General features: G+C 44.7%; 1 protein-coding gene across 3 annotated transcripts in view; it reads right to left on the bottom strand.

Annotated features, from left to right (window-relative positions):
- Positions 1 to 633: 633 nt before the first annotated feature.
- The window catches only part of ccdc135 (coiled-coil domain containing 135), a 52,457-nt gene continuing 28,266 nt past the window's right edge, over positions 634 to 24,824 (bottom strand). For 2 of the 3 annotated variants that reach the window (XM_052058726.1, XM_052058727.1), the window contains exons 13-18: positions 20,904 to 21,122; positions 20,715 to 20,825; positions 12,510 to 12,620; positions 11,157 to 11,351; positions 1,520 to 1,659; positions 634 to 1,456 (exon numbers count right to left, since the gene is read on the bottom strand). In XM_052058726.1, coding sequence (XP_051914686.1) covers positions 1,369 to 1,456; positions 1,520 to 1,659; positions 11,157 to 11,351; positions 12,510 to 12,620; positions 20,715 to 20,825; positions 20,904 to 21,122 — 864 coding nt within the window. In that variant the 3' untranslated portion in view covers positions 634 to 1,368. The remainder of the gene's footprint in view (positions 1,457 to 1,519; positions 1,660 to 11,156; positions 11,352 to 12,509; positions 12,621 to 20,714; positions 20,826 to 20,903; positions 21,123 to 24,824) is intronic. The other variant, XM_052058728.1, reaches the window with a different exon arrangement.

Here is a 24,824-nt window from a genome sequence, read left to right as displayed (position 1 = left end):
TTTTCCTCCCTTGCCTTTTGTGCAAGCGCTTTTTGTTGTTCGTTTTTTGTGCCCTCTGGTCCTTGTTTTGACCAGCGCTTTATGTTATCTCTTAGTCGTGGCGATTTTTGTATTAAAAACATTTTTGCAACGGAGACCTTGTTGACGTCTACACTTTGGGGGTCCAAACTTAATTGGGCTTGTCCGAAACGTAACACCTCTAGTCAGTGTCACCTGTCAGCTCATTGTCGTCCCGGCGCGCCGAATTTATTTCGATTCACCCGCAAAATTATTTGTTGGCGGTGACGTAGGAATCCCGTCCCGCGAGGCTTCGGGTGGAGCAACGCGCGTTCCGAGACATCAGGTGTGGCCACAAGCGTAATTGACACACTCCTCGATGCGCGCTTCGCAGATTTTCTTCCGGTTTACTCGGCACACGCATCAGAGCCTCGGCACAGTCGGGCACATCACTACATCGGATTGTGGGATTAAAGGTTGACACCCCCCCCCCCCCCGCCCACAACCACCACCACCATCACCATATATATTCATAGAGCTGAAACACATCTGAACATCACAGAGGCATTTGTGTGAATAATTTTGAGACAAATGACTCCCTCTTAATGAGATGACCACCAGCAAGTGCGATGTATAAGGTCATACTCTCGTATTTATTTATTCAATAACGCTCCACAAAAAATCGGGGAAAGAGTGTTGAAAAATCTCCATCTAGTAAATGGATCCAGGACGAATTAGGCAAGAGGAGTGTTTAACTGAAAACAGACAGATGCAGTTGTTTTGGTTTGTTACCATGACAACATTGTTTTGGAGCATCCATTCAAAAACTGGTCTCGACGTGAACACATTCCTGGGAAGCAATAGTACATGTGTGTGTATATCAAGATAATGCCACAGTGCCAACTTGGCACTAAGTTCATTCATTCATTTTCCGTACCGCTTTTATCCTCACTAGGGTCGCGGGGGTTGCTGGAGCCTATCCCAGCTGTCTTCGGGCAGTAGGCGGGGGACACCCTGAACTGGTTGCCAGCCAATCGCAGGGCACTAAGTCAAAACACAAATAACTTGCCACACAATTGTTTTTTTTCTATCAGGATTCATTTTCAGATCTTACCAATGAAAAGACGAAAGTTGTAAGCAGTGACTAATGGGCTCTGATGTTTGATTCAAGTGAAGAGGAAAGGAACTCAGCGTGCCAGCTGCGGAATTATTGCACCTACAAATTTATGACCCTAAAGTGACCACTAAAACGAAATGCCAGATTTCTCATGTCTTTTCAAACAGGGCGTGTGTGTGTGTGTGTGTGTGTGTGTGTGTGTGTGTGTGTGTGTGTGTGTGTGTGTGTGTGTGTGTGTGTGAGTGTGTTTGTGTTCAGTTGAGCAGGTAAGGGGCCAGCCTGGGATGTTGTTTGAGCCTTTGGTCCAGTGCACGGTACCTTTGAGCTGCTGATCTCTTGTGCCTGCAAACACACATTGTGTCAAATATTTGTGTGTGTGTGCGTTTGTGCGTGCGCATGACATACATTCTGAGGCGCTTCTGGGCGATGTGTATCTGAAAAATGTGCTGGGCGCAGTAGGCCTGATACTCCTTCAACTCCTGGTGACTCATGTTCTGACGGTTCTCCTGGTAATGTTCTTGTTTATTCTGTAGTACCTGTGTCGCCTGCACACACGCATACATAATATGACATTTGATGCAATAGGATTTATGAACAAAGTGCCACTGGCTTCTTAACATTGTGACCTCTCATGTCAATGAAATATAAGGTAAACAAAATATGAGAGTTCTTATTTTGATGTGAATAGTCATAGTTTAGGGTTGGACTTATTTAGGGCCTTATTTTCAGAATTGAACATGTGTTTTATATCTGCATGGAGGCAGGTTACTCCAAATGTTGGTAATTTCGCAGGCGGCGCAGTAAAAAAGGGGATTTGCGCCATTGTGGGTGCAGCAGACTCCATTCAAAGAAAACGGCTTCCTTCATTCCATTCAAATGTGGCACACTCACATGTCGCACGGAGACATTTCTGTGCGAAAAACTGCGATCTGTGTATCACTAGAGCATTGTCACTGCTCTTTGCTGGCTTGGCAAGAGCATATACTCATTAAATGCAGAATTAGCTACAGATGATTCCCACTCATGATTGAATTGAATTATTTGTTTTCAGTTGCCTGGAATAGTTGCCCACTGAGAGCCTCTACTTTCAAGACATGGTCGTTCAAGCAAAAAGTAGAGCAGAAATGCAGTGTTTGTACGGATTAGCATGAGCAGACACGCTGTCATAATACGAGCATTAGCTTCTGATAATCGTCACATAATCAAATGTTCAGTGTCATATGAGAGCAAGGGTTATTTCTGTTCTGCAATGTGTCCGCTGCATGGATCTCATCCACGACTCCACCAAGGTATTCAGTAATCCCTCGTTTATCATTACATTCAAAAAAGAACCAGTGATAGGTGAAACCCTTGAAGTAGTCAGCTTTATTTTTTTTACAGTTATTATAAAATACTGAACTATGTATACAATAAAACCAAAGACCAAAACCTGTTTTCAGGCCCAAGCACAAAAAAACAAACAAACAAAAAAAGCCTAAACATTTTCAACAAATAACTATAATAGTTTTTGGAAATAAGCGGTGTTCACACGGCAACTTTTACTCCGGTGCAGCACCTGTAGAGCGTTCACCCGTACAAAGTTACACCGGTATAGCCCCTGAAAACAGCTTAAACCGGAGCAAATTTAACCCTGCTCAAGGAGGTGGTTTAAAAACGTACTCAGGAGTGAATGCTCGTTTGTGGGGCAGCACCAATACAAAATGGTACGTGTGAACGCTACAGGGGTGGACTCGCTACGCGTGAGAAGAGTTGATTACATATGGGTAGAATGCTTTGCTTTCGTGCTCTGTTGTACTTCGGTCATCTTTCCTTTTGTAGGAGACTGGACTGTCTCTGAGTTGTTTGTGTAGTTCCTCTGTTGTGTGTTCACAATGCCCCCATAGAACTTCCTTTCCATGTGATTTCCTCTGTTGATTTTCTGTTTGGCGCATTATGTTTACGTTTTCGGGGGCGGTCATAGAACGTCTCTTGAGCAGAAGGCACGGAGACGGAGAATGAAGTGCCTGTAGTTGCTTGAGTTAAACAAATTAATAAAGTGTACGTTTTAAAAAGAACCAGCATGACAGCTCTTTGTTTTATTTCCGTCGTGTTGCACGACCGCAGAAACTGCCGTGTGAATGCAAGTGGGGCTGCACAAAGGTTATTAACGCGCCTCTCTTTAGTCAGCAGCTTTTTACATGTGAACGCTCCACAAAGTTTACACCGGTGTAAGGTATATCGCAACAAAATACGTTGGTGCAGCACCGATGCAAATGTGTGCCGTGTGAACACCCTTATACTGTACTGTAAAATAATATTGCTTGAGCGCGTCCTCAGGTGTCTTTGCCGGTGCAGAACGTTTCGTCGACATTGTGGGGTATGTATGTACAAAGACGAGGTGCGGAGGCTGTTCACGTTGGTCAGTGCCTTAGCCAATCAGGATGCAGAACACAATTCACTTAGAAAATAAGAGAAGAACACTCACTTCCGGGGTGAGAGGACGTAGGCGTGTATATTGCTGCTTCTCACTCCTGAGCTCTGCTAAATTCAGATCTTCCTTTTGATTTTCTTTTTGGGATCCTGTTTGGACTGTGGGTACTGTGATTGATGTAACTTGGATCATTAATTTATCTGATAAATCATACCCCATTGTAACTCAGTCAAGGGATAATGCCGGTAGCTTATGCTAACCAGCTGTCACCACATCGGCTTTCCTTCCTCGACATGGGGCGCAAAAACCTCCTTGCCGCCTTTGGACTACTTTGGATACTCCTGACGCTCTGCCATCAGCCAGTGGCAGGACTGCTCCACTATTCTGTCGCAGATCTTCTTCGGATCCGCCACCGGAGCTGCACCATCATCCGGACATCACTTGCCTGCCACGACGTCACTACATCCACCGCGGGTCACGCAGACACGTCGAGCACAAAAACTCGGGCTCAATCAATTCGACCTGGTCTGCTTCTTGACGCATTCACAGAAACTCTGGCTGCAACATCAACCATCATGCATTAGCCCACCTGGTTAGGTTGGCTAATGCATGATATCAACACCATCACCCGCACTGCTTATTTTCACCTCCGCAATATTAACAGACTTCGCCACTGCTATTCTTGTCCACAGTCGTGTCACACCTTGCTTAGATTACTGCAACACTCTCCTCTTCGTCCGGCCTTAAAAGTCCCTCCATAAAATCCAGCTGGTTCAAAACGCCTCTGCTCGCATCATTACAAAAACACCCTCCCGGCAGCACATCACCCCCGTCCTCCAGCAGCTCCACTGGCTCCCTGTCCAATACCGCATCAACGACAAATTGTTCCTATATACATATATGGCAATCCACAACCTGGCCCCTCCCTATCTGTCCGACCTTCTCCAGGTGCTTACCCCCACTCGCGCCCTCAGATCCTCGTCCTACCTCCGCCTGTCAGTGCCCCCTACCCGCCTCAGCATGATGGGAGCCAGAGCCTTCAGTCACGCTGCTCCTCAGCTCTGGAACAATCTACCTCCGGACCTCCAAAACTGAACACCTCTCTCCACTTTCAAGTCCCGTCTAAAAACACACCTGTTCAGGACTGCCTACATCACACAATTCTTCCATTTCCTCTGTTTTGTGATTTTCTGTCCTGTTTTTATATATTTCTTATTTATTTTTCCATTGTATTTCCTTAATTGTCTGTACGGTGTCCTTGGGTGGCATGAAAGGTGCTTTTAAATAAAATGTGTTATTATTATATTATTATTATTAAAAGCATTAAAAAAATGCACAAAAAAATCAGTGAAACAGCGAAGTCGCGGAAAGTGAACCGCGTTCGATTGAGGGATCACTGTATATGATTAAATATGCTACTCACTTTGGGTTGGACAGAAGAGTGAAGGTTTCCTGATCTGGAGGGAGTTTCAGAGTTTCTAATAGCACCACAAAGGAGGCTTAATTTGTTGCTAGTCGATTTTTAAAAAATGTTTTGGTGGCCCAAGACTTTTGTACAGTATAGGACAGGGGTCGGCAACCCAAAATGTTGAAAGAGCCATATAGGACAAAAAAACTCAAAAAACAAATAAGTCTGGAGCCGCAAAAAAAAAAGCCTACTATAAAACTTGCAAAGAAGGAAACACATACTGTATTATGTAGGAGACTTGACTGTCTCAGAATTGTTTATTCATTCCTTTGTTGTGTGTTCACAAACGCCCCGTAGAATTTATTTTGTGATTTCCTTGCATGATTTTCTGTTTTGGTGCATTAATTTCGCTTTTCTTAGTGTCATTGAAGTGATCATAAATTTCCGTTTTTCGGAGGATGTCTTTGAACGCCTCTCGCGTCGAACAAGAGGAGAGAAGGCACGGAGTCGGACATAGACGTGTCTGTGTTTGTCAAGATTGTTAAAAGCATAAATAAAGTGTATGTTTTAAAAAACCAACACCACAGCTCTCCTTTTTCCGGAGCTGCAACATGTATCCATATGAGCTATATTAGTCTACTATTAAAATGACTACGTTTACTACAATTACACGATGAGCCTTGATGATTAAATTATTTTTTTTCGTGCAGTGCATTCTGTAGAGCAGGGGTGCTCAACCTTTTTTGACCCAAGATATACTTTTCGTGCAACCAACCTACCATGATCGACCCGCGCATAAACAACACACTTATGCTGTGGAGGCATGGGACGCACTTTTGCAGTGTTTTTGACTATCGTAGCTCACGTGTACCGTTTTAAAAATGCTTTTCACGGCCCTCCAGATTCTCTTTGCCAGTACCCTCGGTGAATTGTACATGAAACACGTTTTTATTTTTATTTTTTTGCAACAGCCTCCTGCCTTGCATCCCACCCTGCTAATAGAAACATGTTTCACATGCTATGACGCAAATCTTCGTTGACAGAAACATTGAAATGTAATATGTATTCTACACATTTTTACTGCATTGGGAAACGTTAAGAATGGTTGTGGCATGTTTTTACTCCGACAGAAATCTTATTTAAAACAAAAAAACGAAATTTCACTCCCACATTTTTTATATTTTCAAACATTTTTTATAAACCTTCAGGGAGCCACTAGATCGCGCTAAAGAGCCGTATGCGGCTCTGGAGCCGCGTGTTGCCGACCCCTGGTATAGGATATACCTAAAATCTTTAAGGTCAATTGTGAAGTCAACCTGGCCAACTATCTTTTGAGTAATAGTTATGGCAACGGTTAAAAATATGTGAAGCATCCTTTTCTTTTTTTAACACAACACACCGGGGTGCATGGGTAGACCCATAGCAATGCTCTTAAGAATGAAAATGCTTTTGTTTGGCAAACTCCAGCAAGTGATGTCTTTTCCAGAATGCTGAGACCCCAGTCAGCCATTGCAATGTATTGCTGATTGACCCATTAACTGCTCTTTGCCCCTTGGTATCAAGTTATTTGGCGAAATGTGTCAGCGCATGGTGATGCATTGTTCACATTAAGGCAAACAGTTGTCTAAGTGGCCAAAGGAAAATAATAGGGCACGTAAATGGACGAGGCGGCCCGGTGGTCCACTGGTGAGCATGTCAGCCTCACAGTACAGAGGTGCAAGGTTAGATTCCGGCTCCAGCCCTTCTGTGTGGAATTTGCATGTACTCCCCGTGCCTGTGTGGGTTTTCATCCCACATTCCAAAAACATGCATGGGAGGTTGATTGAACACTCTACATTGTCGCTAGGTGTCAGTGTGTGCGTGGATGGTTGTTCGGCTCTGCATGCCCTACGATTGGCTGGCAACCGGTTCAGGTTGTCCCAGCTGGGAAAAGTTCCAACATGCCCCGCAACCCTTGTGAGGATAAAGCGGATACGAAAATAAATGGATGGATGGTAAATGGACGAGAAAATTGGAACGATACAGTTTGGTTACCGCAAAGCGAATGAATTTCATGCCGGTGTTGACGAGGATTTGCAAAAAAGCAGGTGTGATAATCAATGAACAACTTTGACAGCTGTTTCCGAAAACATTTGACTCAAAGTACTTGACGAGTACATGGATGGATTCCTCTATAAAATTATTCAAAATATATGAGTGCATGGATGGAATCCCCTGTCATGGTTTGCAACTAACAATGCTGCCGATATAATGTGCAGAGGGGCTGACAATGCAACAGAACTAACCTTGCAATTACAATTTAGGACACCAACCCACAATGACGTGTGCTCTCAGTGCAAGCGGGAATACCTGGACCAAATCCGTAATCCCATCGTGCGCAATTTACAGCGTGGCACAGTATCACATCGCAAACAACAACGCTAGACTAATAACTCCAGCCTATATAGCTGACCATTTCTTACAATCCAGATGGGTTTTGTCTCCACTCCATGTCCAGCCGTTCGGGCACAACATCCTGAGTATTTCGTTCCTATATGTAAGGTCCAACATAACATTGTGAACAGCAGTATGATTTCATGCTGAAGAAGAGCACCACAGATGCAATATTTGCCCTGAGGATGCTGATGAAGAAGTACAGGGAAGGTAGGAAGGAGCTACACTGTGTATTTGTAGATTTAGAGAAGGCTTATGACAGGGTGCCAAGAGAGGAATTGTGGTTCTGTATGAGGAAGTCAAGGGTTGCAGAGAAGTACGTTAGGTTGGTTCAGGACATGTATGAGAATAGTACAACAGTGGTGAGGTGTGTAGTAGGACGGACAGAAGACTTCAAGGTGGAGGTAGGACTGCATCAAGGATCGCCCCTGAGCCCCTTCTTGTTTGCTTTGGTGAGTTAGAGGTGGCTGAGTTAAAGATGCTGAGATTCTCCTTTGGAGTGACAAGGCTGGACAGGATCAGAAATGAGGTAATCAGAGGGACAACTCAGACAGGAAAGTTTGGAGAAAAAGTTAGAGAGGCCAGATTGAGATGGTTTGGACATGTACAGAGGAGGGAGAGTGGATACATTGGTAGGAGAATGTGTAGAGATGGAGCTACCAGGAGACAGAGAGGAAGGCCAAAGAGGAGATTCGTGGATGCTGTGAGGGAAGACATGCAGGTAGTTGGAGTCAGAGTAGAGGGAAAGATGGAAATAAATGACTCGCTGTGGCAACCTCTGAAAAGGGACAAGCCGAAAGGAAGAAGAAGAAGATGTAAGGTCCAACATACATCTTGGCAACAACCTCCTATTCCTCCAATTTTTCAAACACCTGGATTCCCTCAGATAAGTCTGAAACATCGCTTTCTGAATGGACTTATGCCTGGCTTTGTACACTTTCCATATTGAGCCCTGCTTTTGTTGTCCTTCAAGTGACGTCACACTTCTAGGTTTGTCGCTCGCCGGGGTCTCATGTCGGGAAAACGATTACTGGTACTTTGTTAAACATGCAAAATACTTTTTTTCTTTGTTTGATGTATTGTGTTTCATTATTTGTGAAATAAAAATATTTCATTTGGGATTTTCTAAAACTATTTCACCCTTCTTTAGGTCATCTTTAAATACAGTGTATGTTCATACTTTATTCATTTTATCATAACATACCAACAAATTACCACTGTCCTAATCAGGGACGTGCGGTCAGGGGAGACAGGTGAGGCAGTGCCGCACCTCTGAACGCGCATTGCATTGCGTAATCATCACAAACTGGGTTGATACATGCAACTGGCACGTCCTGCTTGCCGTACATCTGCACATCAGCAATATAACATTTGCAGATACATTTATTTGATCTGCTTTTCTTAAGTCTGGCTAATGTTTTTAAAACATTTATGTTTAATGTTTTTTGTGACATATTTAGATTTGCTGATGGGAAATAAAACCGCAGTGAAAAGGCATAGGTTGCGGCAGATCGTTCTCTGCCGCAATTAAGAGGGCATACGTGAGCAAACAGGTACGTTGCGCTCTTCTTCCGTGCAGAGGCGCCAGGCGAGTCAAGTGCGATCCTTTTTTAAATTTGCTATGTCGGACAGCCAAAATGGAAGAAAAGGATTATATATCGAAGCTTAAAAACTTCTCAAAACTTGACTTTTAGTCAAAAGTGGACGTGATTAACACAGGTAGACCAACGCCGGAGTGAAAAGGTTTGCTTCAAACTACGGGACAGCCCGGACAACTTTTCAAACGGAGTGGTAAAGAACAGTGATGTGGCTGTCCTTCGAAAACCCGTCTTTACTGTTTTCCCTGCCTTTTGTTCTCGATTTGTCTGGATATTGTGATATAAAAAGCGCAAGGATCGATTTGGCATTGAACGAACAGCGGAGGTTCAACGTTAGCATCCGCAATGCCAAGGTAAGGGAAAACCGAGAGATTGTGAAAGACCTCATTCATGCAACCTGCTTTTTCGCTAAACGGGAGTTGGCATTTCGTGGTCACGACGAGAGGGCAAGCTCTTCTAATCGTGGCGATTATGTAGAACTATCACATGCTTTTGATGAGAAAGATGAGAGGTTAGCTAGACTTTTGGACTCATCCAGTGTGCTTTCTGGCTTGTCCAATAGAATACAGAACAATATAATTGAAGCTTTCGGTGATGTGATAATAAATGATCTAAAAAGGGAGATCAATGCTGCCCCATTTGTTTCCATAGAGTTGGACGAGACTACGGATATCACAAACAAAGCACAGATCTGTTATTTTGCGCTATGTTGCCAAAAGTGAAGTGGACTGTGGTGGTGGAAGCATTTTTAGGATTTGATGATGTAAGTGATGATAGGCGAGCCCCTGCTGTAGCTGCGTATGTCTTGGAAGTGTTGGAGAAAACAGCTGTGTTAAAAAACTAGTAGCGCAAACCTATGATCCCGATCGCTGGGACAATGATACTCAAATGATGGTCACTGGATATGATCGATGGCTGTCAGAAGCATCGACATGCTTTTTAATGATGGCGTATGAGGGCATTTTCAGTGAAACTGATGCACTTTTTAGAGTGCTGCAAAACAAAGTCATGGACATTGGATATTGTTGTGCGCGAACCCACGACACCATCGGAGTTGTTGAACGCATGAGACGGGACTTTAACACACTGTATGAGCGATTTGAGCAGAAATGCAGCACACTTGGCCGAAACAACAGTGGAAGAACTCAGTCGGTCAGAGACGAGAGAAAACAAATGTTCGACAAGATTATGGTCAACATCAGTGTTCAGATGAAAGCTAGGTTTGATCATTTTGTGAGCTAGCGTTCCTCGGTTTGGTCGACTGTACAAAATTTAATGAGATGTCACAACATTTTGATGACACCAAACTGCAGAGTCTGTCAAAATCTTATAACAAAATAAATTAGCCTAAGAAAAATACAATAGAATATTGTATTTTTACCCATGGGGTCAAATTTTGGATATGAAATAACCAGTAGCCAATTGAATAAGCTACTGTTTTTGGTTGATACATTTGTAAATCTGACACTAAAGGAGTCGGTGCCTTACCAACCATGAACCTCACCGCACGCCACTGGTCCTAATCATGTCCTGAATAAATACATATGTAATTTGAAGTAGTTTCACTGTCAGCTAGAGTATCGAAGTCCAAAGTTTTGTAACATGACAACAGCACTCCATGATATGGTGGCATGAGAACACTTTGCTGGTTGAAGCATCAAGGTGTGTTAAATTTTGTGGATTTTATTTCATCAAGTGTTTGCACATAAACTCTTCTGGATCCAGATACATTTTGTTAAGTGGATCTATAGTCGACTTATAAAACCAATCGGGATCCAGATGATTTTATTTTGCGCAACCATTTGACAAAATAAAATTGAGCAAATTCAAGAAAAACATTTTTCAGTGTAGGCCCATCGCAATTAATAGATTGAGATCCACCCAGAGTAATCCGCACTTCCTTACAATGATCTAACTAAGCCCCCGATGATCACGGTAACGAAATCCGTATGCTACATTTGCATGAGACAGAAAGCTTCTCCCAAAAACAAGTGGTTTTTGGCAGAGTGCGAGAAGTGGGTGTACTCTCCCAAGTATTTATCCTTTGTGGATTTTGACACAGCAATGTCAGAGAGCATTTGTTAAAACAATCTGGGAATTCCTAAATTGAGAATAAAAGTATACAGTTTGTCTCATTTAAGAAATATTTGAACATGCGTCACACAATGAGGTGTTCTTTGTATTGTCAGATACCTGGTCGTGACGTTCTTGGATATGTTGTGCCTGTGCCATGATGCAATTCTTGAAGTCTGTCAGGCTCTCGTTGTATATCCGCTGTGCATCATCAGCATTCACAATTTCAATGTCACACAGTCGGCTGATGATGGGAGCCAGGAAGTCGTTTTCCTTCTCCTGCAACCACCGCTGTTCCTCGGCAGCCACGCGCTCCTAAGCGACACCCATACCCACACACGTGTTTGTTTTCATTTTTTGTTATTGATGAGTTCACACCTGGACAAACTAAAGTGGCCACATCTGGCATGTTTTGGCATCAGCAATCTGCATGAAGTAAAATATGTGCTGCTCTTCGAAAGATATAATGTTAGAGAAAACCTCTCTCTCTCTCTTTATATTGATCTCTCTCTCTCTCTCTCTCTCTCTCTCTCTCTCTCTCTCTCTCTCTCTCTCTCTCTTTCCCACTCTCTCTCCAGTATATATATGGAGAGAGAGAGACAGACAGAGTGACAGACAGAGAGAGAGAGAGAGAGAGAGAGAGAGAGAGAGAGAGAGAGAGAGAGAGAGAGAGAGAGAGAGAGAGAGAGAGAGAGAGAAAGATAGATTTTTTTTTATCAGAACACCCGATCATTCTCTAGAATTTTCAGTTGGTTATCCGAATACCAAAATATTCCTTAACTGTAGTCCTAATATACTGTATATAGAGGCAAGGAAACTAAGTTTATGATTCCCCGCCCACCTGGCTAGTGATACCATGGGAAGGGAGATTTACTTTGCCTTTTGGCACAAACGTGTCAGGCAATCCTGGTTAAATATACCCCCCCAAAAATTGCAAATTTGTTGTCCTGTCATTGATTACCGGTAATATGATAAGAACATGGAGCAAGTGGCAGCCATATACATCAAAGTTCACAGTCGTGCCAATCCTCCACCATAATGAGAGCAAGCATCTGAGTCATGTAATTTTCCTAAACTGTCTTAATTAACCATGAGCAATCCAACACATATAACAAATAGCCGACTAACCTCGTGCATTCGGCCATTCTTAATGTGAATGGAGACTCGTTATTGCCTAAGACACATCCAGATTTTCAGTACCGGTGACAAATACACCAAACAGCTTTCGCAGACTTTTCGCAGACAAGTATTGCAGAAATTTTGCAATACTTCTCGGATGAGAGAAGCAATCAAGAGCCCCAATAAGTATGTTCTTAAACTATTTTCACTACTTTGCATTAAAATAACACTTTCTTTACCCTGTGTGGTAAATTAAATGAATCTAAACGAGTGAGGTCACCACATGTGAGATTGTAAGGCCTCTACTAGGTTGTTTGTTTTTGTGGGATTCCATGCACTAAAGCAGATCCAAACCATTTCCTCTCGGAGATTGCATGCTTTGGCAGTGCCAGTGGTGGTCCACGGTGAGAAGTGAAGAAGAATGTCGGCCTCCTCCTGCTCCCTGCAGACCACGATGTCTCGCACCTGTGCATACACCAGCTACATTACTGCAAATCATCCTAATGCCCAGATACCATGCACAAACACTCATCTTGAGGCACACTTGATTAGATGCTTTCAAACAAGACTGCATAATTATGAAAAGATCTATTCTGGAGGAAGAAGGGAAGCAGCCTGGGCACACTCAGCTTTGTGAAGCAACAACGTCAGTCTCCTGGAAAAGCTCATGGTCATTGAAGACAGCCTTGCCACACAGCACAAGAATATAATAATTTTTTTCCCTAAAATAATTAGGATTAGTTTAAATTATTATTATTAATTATTATTATTATTTTAAGAAAAAGGGTCGAGAATAACTTCTTTGTACTGGTTGCATTGGTTTCCCCAACCGCATCACATTCACAGAGTTGCCAACTTATAGAAATTAACTTATGTAACATTTTACAGGTATTTAAATTTTGATTATATCTATATATATATATATATATATATATATATATATTAGAGCTGTCAAACGATTAAAATATTTAATCTAATTAAAAATGCAACTGTCATAATTAACTCAAATGAACAAAAAAATTAATCGTGATTACTCACACATTTTTTATTGTTTCTGAATTTCCTTTTACATTTTTTGTCCTATTTTTTTCCCCATTTTAATGTTCTCATCATCATCATCATTAAATATATAATATATTTAAAAAAAAATTATATATATATATATATATATATATATATATATATATATATATATAGTCCTGTGGTTAGCACGTTGGGTTCACAGTGCAGAGGTACCGGGTTCGATTCCGGCCTCCCTGTGTGGAGTTTGCATGTTCTCCCCGGGCCTGCGTGGGTTTTCTCCGGGTGCTCCGGTTTCCTCCCACATTCCAAAAACACGCATGGCAGGCTGATTGGACGCTCTAAATTGTCCCTATGTGTGAGTGTGGCCGTGGATGGTTGTGATTCTTTGTGTGCCCTACGATTGGCTGGCAACTGATTCAGGGTGTCCCCCGCCTGTATGCCACTGTTATGGTAACTGGGTTCTGTTCAGGGAGGTTGCTGTGTTCCTCTCTCAGGGTCACCAGCCATTGTGCACTGCTGTTATGTGCAACCTCCTTCTCCCATATGCCTTTCCAGTACCTTTCAGTTTCCAGTCTTGGTGGGTCAGCTCTGTTGTTAGGAACCTGCCACTGAGCGTACACTTTCGCAGGTTGTGTTGCGAACAGCCTGTTTATTCGTCTGGCCTCATTCTCTTTCGTGTACCGCTTTAGGCGGCTGGACAAGGCTTGGAGCCTTTGTTTGGCAGTTTCGAGTGCTTCAGTTATGGTCATCTGGATGTACCTCTCGGGTATCTGCCTTTTCATCACACCTCTCTGGGCCTCTGTCAATTGACTCACATGTTTCCGAGCCGCCTTGATCTTAGCCTCCAACCGTCTTTTCCATGGTGGGTAACGTATCTCATGGCTTCCGTGGTTGCTCTTATAGCCAAGCATCTCAAGAATCACTGATGCTGAAGCGTATATCAGCTCATTGGTTTCCGTGATCGTTATGGTAGGGATCACCCTCAGTGCTGCATTCACACTTTCCATGAGACTTTCAGGTGGTACTTCACATAGCCATTGTAATCGGTTTCGAGGTTGCCCAGCTTTCATTCCTGCCATGATCTTAGCTTTCAGGTGAGTTGCTGCCTTGCTCAGCATTTCATTCATTGGGGCTTGCCTCCCAATCACTGGTATGACCTCAATCTCAAGTTGTGACAGCAGTTGCCGTTTGTGGATGTTGGAACACTGAGTTACTAGTTGTTTCGTGGTCAACCATGACTGTGGATTTCGAAGTAACCATTCAGCCCACATTCTCTGCATGTAACCCATCTGACTAGGGTTGCTTGAGCAGTAGCATTCCAACAGAGCCATGTTATCGCATCTTGCCCATCTCCGCTCTGTTTTCATTAAGGTGCTCTGGTTCCCCAGCACCTGACGCAGACCTTGTTTGGCCGGGCGACGTCTGAGCCGGCATGTCATTCATTTTATTGTCTCTCATCATTGTATGAGGTAGGCATTAGCATGAAGGATCTTGCCCAAGGACCCACACTGGATGGTGTTATGTGGATGGTTTAATGTGTTCGAATCACGCTTGGGGCAAACCCCAAGCAGGATTCGAACCACCGTCTTACCAACTGAGCTATCCAGCCGCTATATATATATAATCCTCATCTCACCCCTCGGGTGGTGTCCGTCCCTCATTCAGCTCGGGTCCTCTACCAGAGGCCAGGAAGCTTTAGGGTTCTGCGCAGTATCCTTGCTGTTCCCAGCACTGCACATTTCTGGACTGAGATGTCCGATGTTGTTCCCGGGATCTGTTGCAACCACTCATCTAGTTTGGGGGTCACTGCCCCGAGTGCTCCGACCACCACAGGCACGACTGTCACCTTTACCTTCCAGGCTCTCTCCAGCTCCTCTCTGAGCCCTTGGTATTTCTCGAGTTTCTCGTGTTCCTTCTTCCTGATGTTTTCATCACTTGGGACCGCTACATCCACTACAACGGCTTTCCTCTGTCCTTTATCTATGATCACGATATCTGGTTGGTTCGCCATTACCATCTTGTCAGTCTGGATCTGGAAGTCCCACAGGATCTTCGCTCTGTCATACTCCACCACCTTCGTAGGTGTTTCCCATTTTGACCTTGGGGTTTCCAGTCCATACTCCGCACAGATGTTTCGGTAGACTATGCCAGCCACCTGGTTATGGCGTTCCATGTCGGCTTTCCCTGCCAGCATCTTACACCCTGCAGTTATGTGTTGGATCTTCTCAGGTGCCTCTTTGCACAACTTACACCTTGGGTCTTGTCTGGTGTGGTATATCTGGGCCTCGATGGCTCTGGTGCTCAAGGCCTGCTCCTGAGCAGCCAGCATGAGTGCCTCTGTGCTGTCCTTCAGGCCAGCCCTCTCTAGCCACTGATGGGACTTCTTGAGATAAGCCACTTCAGTTATGGTCCGGTGGTACATCCCGTGTAGGGGCTTGTCCTCCCATGATGGTCCCTCTTCCAGCGCCTCATCTACTGTTCCCCATTGTCTGAGACATTCTCTGAGTACGTCATCTGTTGGAGCCTTCTCCTTGATGTATTCATGGAGCTTGGATGTTTCATCCTGGACAGTGGCCCTCACACTCACTAGTCCCTGGCCTCCTTCCTTTCGGCTTGCGTACAGTCTCAGGGTGCTGGATTTGGGATGGAACCCTCCATGCATGGTTAGGAGCTTTTCGGGTCTTAACGTCCGTGGTCTGAATCTCTTATTCTGAATCTCTCAAAGCGGAGATGGGCGAATATATATATATATATATATATATATAATTAATGCTTCAAAGAATAAATCACTCCAAATTATTAACTGAGCAGTGGCATGTCAATTCTGGACATGCCACACAAATGCAAGACCACTCCATGTGTCCTTATGGTCATTTGAATGAAAAGACGTTTTCAAGGGCCAAACTGAAAGCAAAATGATTCCAAATATCCTCATCATAGCTGCACTTCAACAAGCCGTTTTCCAACAAGTACAATCGGACACAGCGCAGTGTCAGAGCATTTGTGATCCATTAATCCATTGTCTGAACTACTTCCGGGTCGCTGCGCTGTGGTCGACCAGTCTACGTCCGGAGCGGTTTTTCTTACTTTTCTTGCTTTTTCCCCACATTTTTCACCTCCACTCTCTGCTTTTTCCTAGCTCCACAGGCCCGAGTTACCCCAGCGCGACTGTTCGAGCTATTAATTCCGCATTTTCCCTATTCGATTATCTTATTTCATTCATTAGTTAGCCCCGGTGCTAATAGCAAGCTAGTGCTACTGCTAGCGCCTCCAGCTCGCACGGTGCTAATGGCGAGCGCTCCAAGCCAGTGTTAACGACAACAACACTGCACCTCCACACATCATGAGTGATTTCAACCACTGCAACCCAGAGAAATCCCTCAAAGGCTTCAACCAATACATCACATGCACCACCCGCCAGGGGAAGACACTGGACAAATGCTCCGGCTCCATCCCTGATGCATACAAGCCCCCCCCAGCCCCGGCTCTGCTGATCACCACACTATCTTGCTCCTTCCTGCCTACAGCCCGGCCATGAGGAGAGTTGAGAAGGTAACCAAAACATCAAAAAGTGGATCAGGAGAGCATCACCGCCCGCCAGGGGTGCCGAGAGTCCACGGATTGGTGCAACCTTCTCTCCCTCTCCGACGACATCAATGTCCAGGTGGATGTAGTCTCCTCTACATCCGCTTCTGTGAGGAAACCATCATCCCCTCCAAGACTGTCACCATCTTCCCCAACAACAAACCCTGGATCACCAAGGAGCCAAAGGACATCATCAACCGGAAGAAGTGCATCTTCTTCTCGGGCACAGAGATGGAGAAAAAGATCAACAGGGAGGTCTCAACAGGCGAGAGCTGTTCTCGCTGTATCAGCTGGCCAAAATACAACCTCTCCTCTCTCATGAACACTTTGAGACAGTAATTCATGCCTTTGTCACATCCCGGCTCGATTACTGCAATGTCCTTTACTTTGTAGTCAGCCAGTCCTCCATTAAGTGCCTTCAGCTGGTCCAGAATGCCGCTGCTCGCCTCTTGACTGGTACTCGTAAAAGGGAGCACATAACTCAGACTCTGGCATCCCTTCACTGGCTCCACATACATTTTAGAGTAATTTTCAAGATCCTCTTATTAGTTTTCAAATCTCTAAATGACCTTGCGCCACCTTACCTCTCTGAGCTCATCCGCCCCAACACACCTGCCCGGCGCCTCAGGTCTGCGGTCCAAACATTATTAGAAGTACCAAGAACTAAACTGAGGATCAGAGTGGATCAAGCCTTTTCTGTTGCTGGTCCTTCTCTCTGGAATGACCTCCCACTGAACATTCGGCAAGCCTCCTCATTGCCCATCTTCAAAACCCTCCTCAAAACTCACTTGTATTCTTTGGCATTCGACTCAGCATGACTTAGATTTTTTCTTGGTTTTACTGTTCGGTGCTTTCTACCGTCTTTATTACCGATTTGTTTTTCTGCTTATTGTATATGTTAAATTGCTCCATGTACAGCACTTTGTATGCAGCGATGGCTGTTTGAAAGTGCTCTATAAATACAGTTGAGTTGAATTGAGTTGAGTTGAGGTCAAGAGAGCCATCAAGATTGCCAAGCTGCATTACGAGTGCAAGGTGGAGGAGAAACTAAATGCCGTTAACCTCCGTGCAGCCTGGCAGGGCCTGAAGAAAATGGCAGCTGTGAACACCACCACCGCCCCTATCCTCATCCCTGGGAGCAGCCCAGCCTCCCTCGCCAACGACTTCAACTCTTTCTACAGAGTTGTTGTCGAGACTGATAACTCCACGCAACTCATCAACATCAGGTCCCACCTCCGGCCTGGCAACTCTTCAATCACATTCCACACAGAGGACATGTGAGGGCCCTCAAGAGGACCAAGATCAACAGTGCACCAGCAGCCAACAACGTCAGTGGCCGGGTCCTCAAGCACTGCGCTGACCAGCTCGGGTGCGTTTTCCAGCTCTTATTCCAGTCCTCCATGAACACCGCCACCGTCCCGAAACTGTGGAAGCACTCCACCATCCCCCCCATTCCCAAGAAGAATAACCCCAAGACCCTGAACAACCTCCGCCTTGTGGCCCTCACCTCCCACATGATGAAAGCCATGGAGAGGATCGTCAAACAGCACATCCTCCCAAAGACCAGCTCACGCCTTGACCCCCTCCAATTTGCATACCAGGCAGGCAGAGGTGTCAATGATGCCAAAGCCTTCATCATCGACACCATCCAAAAACATTTGTATGTACGGATTGGCAGAGCACGGCTCTGGTCACTTTTTTTTTTTTAAAAGGAGGATGTTTCAACCACAAGTGGATCACACTTGAGCCTCTGTGATGAGGTCAATTCAGGGGTTTGGGAGAGGAGTATCTATTGGGATGTCGGACCTCAGATTCAGGGGGAGCAGTGTGGTTTTTCATCCTGGCCGTGTAAGAATGTACGAGGTCTACACAATGGCAGGATCTTAGATGGTGTACAAGACTGTACCCAATCAGTCTCCATGTGATTTGTGGACTTCAAGAGGGGTTGTCCTTCGTGAGGATTCGGTGTGGTATGCTCTGGGACAATGGGGTACCTTTGGGGGAGCTACAGAAAGATGGTGTACTCAAACACAGAGTACAGGTTTTTCAGTGCAGTGTCAGAGTTTGGTCCACATTTGTGACAGGAAGTCAGATTTCTTTCTGGTGAAGTTTGCACTGTGCTGAGACTTCCCTCTTAGCTTCATCAAGATGTGACCTTCAACACGCTGTAACAGTTTGCAGCCGAGTGTCAAACAGTTAAGGTGAAAATCAGCACCTCTAAATTTGAGACCATGTTTCTCAGTCCAAAAGAGTCTCTGAGTAAGGAATGACATCTTGCCCCCAGTGAAGGAGTTCAAGTATCTTGGGGTCCTGTTCATGAATGAGGAGGAATGGCACATACGATTGACAAATGAATTGTAAATAACCCTCAACGGGTTCTTCACAGAAAAAAAAGCCAGGAAATAAATTGCACCATTAATGAAATAAATAATAATCAACATTGCTCTGATGAAGTTTATGTATGACACCACAACGTTGATGACAGAATCCCAAGTCAATACTTTGCAGCACAGTACGTGCTTGCTTGTGTATTTGGCAGTGAATTTGAAACCCCGTTCTTCCATCTCCCAGTTCACGCGTCCTATTAGAGTCCCGAGACACGCACACCATATTCGGAGCCCCGTCAGTTGTGTTGCTGTCCAGCTTTTACCAGTCTAACTCTTTCATAGTTTGGTGCAATTTGCCGAAAATATCCTCCCCCGTCGTCGTCCCTTTGAGACTTTGGAGGGCTGCCAGCTCATCGCACATCTCAAAGTTCGCGCTAACCCCACAAATAAAAATCAGCAGTTGCGCTCTGTCCTGCACGTTCGTGATCTTAGCCAGTGCTAATGAAAATAATTCTTTAGTCTTCTGCTGCAGCTAGTCATATACATTACCGCGATTTCTTCGATATGTCTGGTGATTGTACTCGCTGATAGACTCGCGCTATTGAAGACGTCTTTCTTCTCCAGGACCTCCTCCACGACAGCACTCATGCATTTCTTGACAAACTCTCCATCAGTAAAAGGTTTACCGATGCTTGCTATCAGTTGAGCAATACCAAAGCTACCTCGAACAGATGACTGACTGGTCCAGCTGAGCTTGGCATACAAGTGCATTTTGCTGAGCTAACAGTTTTGACCGTTTGCTCGCATTTGTCCTTGCAAGCTCTCGTATTTGTCGTTGTGACGGGATTCATAGTGTCTCCGCAGATTGTATTCTTTGAATACCGCCTCTTGACAGATGAGACAGAAAGCCTTTTCTTTGCGGTGAACAAAAAAATAATCGTTTGTCCACTTTGGGTTAAATACCCGGCATTCTGCATCTATTTGTTACAAAATGACCCCGGCTTGCCATCACAGAAGCAAAAGGTTATGCGGCCCTCACAGGAAAAAGTTTGGGGGCCACTGGCGTAGGCCCTGGCCAACGTGTACTGCTACTACCGCCAACCCTCCCATCCATCTATCCAACCAGCCATTTCCTAATCTGCTTATCCTCATAAGGGTCATGGGCATGTTGGAGCCTATCCCAGCCTTTATCGGGCAGTGGCCGAGGGGACACCCTGAACTGGTTGCCAGCCAAAATGGAGAGCACACAGACAAACAGACATTTGCGCTCACAATTACATTTAGGGACGATTTAGAGTACTTCATTAACCTGTCATGCATGTTTGTGAAATGTTGGAAGAAAACGGAGTACCTAGACAAAACCCCCGCAGGCACGGGTAGAACATGCAAACTCCACACAGGAACCCCGGAGGCGGAATCGAACCCGGAGGCAGACGTTCTAAGCCAGGGGTGGCCAACCAATCAGAGACTAAGAGCCAATTTTTTACCGTGTTACTCGAAAGAGCCACACACACACACACACACACACACACATACACACACATACACGAAGGTCATGTCACAAGGTCATGTGATGATGATGGAGAACATGAAGAAATGTTGAAGACAAATAAAGTGCTCTCACCTCTTTCTTGGAGCTCTTGATCTGGAGAGCCACGCCCTTCTCAGCTTTGACAAGGTCTGAGAGAAGGTCGTAGAGAGCCAGTGTGTTGAGGGGCTTCTGGGCAGGATCCACCTAAATACACAAAAACAATATCACCGTGCTACACTTCTACGTGCCGACTGACAAACACACAAGGTTGGGCAAGCGTACGTGGAAGCCGGAAACCATGTCAGCCCTGAAGTCCTCGGCCTTGTGTTGCTGGTCCTTTGACTCTCGCGGCTTGATGAAGGTCCTCCTGCACGGCACGAAGCGCTGCTCCTCCAGATGGTATTTCACTTCTATCCTTCTTTGCAAAGCCACAAACACTCGCTCAGCAACATCGTCATTCGCATCCTTATTTGGATTTCTGTGGAAACGCTCCAACACTTGCTGTACACACACACACACACACACACACACACACACACACACACATACACACACACACGCACACACACACACACACACACACACACACACAAACACACACACTGTCCATTTCTTGAACACAGTTACAGTGAACCCTCGCTATTTTGCAGTTCGTTTATCGCATCTTCAGTGGATCGCGAATTTTTTCAAACATATTCATAATAAAAAAGGAACAAAAATTAAAAATCATATACAGTACATGGAATACAGTACTGTATATGTTGCTCTATGTGACTTGCTGTTGTTTTGCTGACTTTCACAGCTTCTCGCTGTGAAAGTTGTGCGGACGCAATATTTATTTATTTATTTATTTATTTATTTATTTAATGATATTTAATGAATCTTGAAACCAATAGCGAACACACAGAGGCTAAGTGCAGTTAAGAATGTATCGGACAGTAAAACTAATGAGAGACACGACATGTGATCAGCCCGAAAGAAATACATTTTCTTGTCACAGTCACTTTTTAAGGGCGGCCCGGGCCGGTGGGTGGCTGGTTAGCACATCGGCCAAACAGTGCAGAGGCGCAGGGTTTGATTCCGCCTCCGGGCTTCCTGTGTGGAGTTTGCATGTTCTCCCTGTGCCTGCGTGGGTTTTGTCCGATTTTCTCCCACATTCCAAAAACATGCATGGCATATTAATGGAACACTCTAAATCAGAGGTTCCCAACGTTTTTTGCCCCACAGACCTGTTTCATGTCAGACAATATTTTCAGGGACCGGCCTTCAAATGATCCGATCAGCAAGCTCTGCGGAAGCCTGACATTGGACCTGTTCATTTGAATCAGGTGTGTTGTTGCAACACACCTGAGACTTGAGACTTGGAAAACATACAGGACAGCGGCCCTCCAGGACCTAAGTTTGACACTCCTGCACAGTGTGTCACTCTTGATGCAGGTGAATGTGCGCTTCTCGGTCACGTGATAGGAAATGAAACCCAGGAGCCAGCAAAATGAATAAAAAACAAACGTCTTTGATAATTTTTTTTCGGGAAGGGGAAAAGGCCCAGCCAGGAGACAGGAGAGGAACCTCCCACTTTCAAGAAAGAGAAGGCATTTCATAGACAGTATCAGGAGTCCTATTTCAAATATGTCTTTATCTCAACAGGAAATTCACATGCACCAAGCCTACTCTGCATAAAAAGCGGCGATGGTGAGTCGTATTTTTAATGCACTTTTTAATTGTGTCGTATCTAATTTTGAAGGCACTTTTAAATGTTACCATAACGACCAGAGAATGTTGCGGCCAGATAGGACGTTCGTCGTGTCATGATTTGTGTTTATTATTATTTTTCGAAAATACCACACTTTTTATACAGGTCATATCATATTTTATTGTTGTATCTATCCGGTCTTAAATCAGGTGTGTTGCAACAGGGAGACTTGTAAAACATTCAGGACAGCAGCCCTCCAGGACTTTACTGTAGATTGATATAACAGGAAAATCCGGTAATTTTTCGAAATTTCCTGATCTATCGAAAAATTTCCTGATCTATCGAAAAATTCAACCGACGGGAGCAGCTTTATTGGAAGTGAAGAAACTGCCGGTCTTTTGGATGGCACGGCACAGATGTCCACAACTTGGACTCAAGCGGTGATTGAGCTAAACCGCAGAATGGAGAACAACTTGGAGAAATTGGGATCCACGCTCAAGAAAAAGAAATCGCATATTTGGCTGATCTGCGCCATTGGAAAGACACAGACCACGGACTCTAGGCTGTCTGGAATTGTAGGCAGTCCTTACCAAAACATCTGCTATCTCGACTTTTCCCCTGGATGAATGCACGCATCGAAGCTAGCGCCCTACCATCACCCCCTCTTTCTCGGCCATAGACTGATAAGCCAGGACTGGACACGCACATACAACCAGACAATCACACGCGCATACACACCCTTGTCATCACCGCCTTCATCGTTCCTAGTTTTTTCCCTGCGACGTGATCTGATCTGCTGAGCACTGAATGGACTGGCAGCTTGCCAGTCAGGCCGCGTCACGCTCCCCCCCATCCATCCTCATTACATGTTATGTCTTGTGACTTGTAACTGTCATATGCTTTTGACGTGCTGGGTCTTTTTTTCCCCTAGACTTAAATTATCCTCAATAAAGGATATTTCAAGCATGCCCCCCCCCCTCTCCTTCCCTCGTATTTACTTTCTCAACTACGATCTCGGGGTTCTGTACATACGGCGAGGACCGACAGGCCCTTTGCAACCCATATTTGTCATTGTTTTTCATGTTTCTTGTGCAGAGCGTGCCTGTTAAGTCCAAATCACCCCATGGGCATAAATAAAGTTTTCTGAATCTGAATCTGAAAATAAAACATCTTTCTGATTCCAAAATAAATAAAACAGAAGGTATGTAAGTTATTTACCGGTATTCTTTCTGTGCGGCCTGGACAGTTCTCAGAGACAGTGCTCTAAATTGTCCCGAGGTGCGAGTGTGATCGCAGAACGTTGTTCGTCTCTGTGTGCCCTGCGATTGGCGAGCCACCGGTTTAGGGTGTCTCCCGCCGACTGCCCGAGAGACAGCTAGTATAGGTTCCAGCACACCCGCGACCTTTGTGAGGATAAGCGGATTTGAAATTAGATGAGTGGATGGATGGATGCCACTTTTAAATCGAGAATTGTGTCCATATTACAATATTATGGTTGTATGTCACATTGGCGATTGATTCGCTGAGTGTTATGCTGCCTCAGATCACTTCACTCACGTCATCTGAACAAAACAACACATTTATTCAGACTGTTTGTATTTTGCTGGCAGTGTTGGGCTCAAGAAATGAGCTCCTCGCTGCCCGCATTCAGCAAAAAATGAATCTTCACTGATGTGTCCCAGCAGAGGGTGTTCCATATAAGGAGTATCAAATGACACCCCAAAATAAATTAAAAAATAACTTTCCAGCGATAGAAATGGTCCGAATGATAGCTTTGTACCCTGCATCACAATCGTTCTAAAGGGAAAGTGATAAGACAGAGACAATTCTTTACCTATCATGCACCATGTGACGCGAATATCTATATATTCGATCCTCTTCAAACTTGTGTGTGTTTCATCTAAACATGTTCAAGATGAAAAGTTACTGAAAGCTTTTTGTTTGGTTGCACTCTGCCATTAGAAAGTCACCGTTTTCAAAGAAAAGTAATGCTAATTTTTTTTTAGTTTTAAACCTGGGCCCATACTCATGAAACTTCACATCACAACACACATCAGGCCTGGCAAAAGCTTTTGGATTTTATTCGTCTTATGTGCCAGTAGCCCAACATGCAAGAATCCCAACGCGGCCAGGCTTGCAACGGCCCTCTGTCTTTGCTTGCAGCTCTCGTTTATTGTTTTTCATTCATTTTTCTGAACCACTTCATCCTCACTAGGGTTGTGGGGGGTGCTGGAGCCTACCCCAGTGGTCTTCGGACAGTAGGTGGGGGACACCCTGAATTGGTTGCCAGCCAATCACAGGGCACACAGAGACAAACAACCATCCGCGCTCACACTCACACTCACACCCACACCCACGCCCAGGGACAATTTAGAGCAGGAAGTCAAATGGACGGAGAACCAAATAAAAAATTTTGCTCCAAGCCAAAGGCCGGACTGATTGAATGTTCATTGAAACATTTAAATGACCTCATATAGTTTAGTGAACCAAATTGAACCTACTGAACACCT

Source organism: Hippocampus zosterae, chromosome 2, assembly GCF_025434085.1.
Source record: "Hippocampus zosterae strain Florida chromosome 2, ASM2543408v3, whole genome shotgun sequence".
NCBI classification, from domain to species: Eukaryota; Metazoa; Chordata; class Actinopteri; order Syngnathiformes; family Syngnathidae; genus Hippocampus; species Hippocampus zosterae.
Note: the sequence above shows the minus strand (reverse complement) of the source record. Positions and strands in the feature narration are given on the sequence as shown.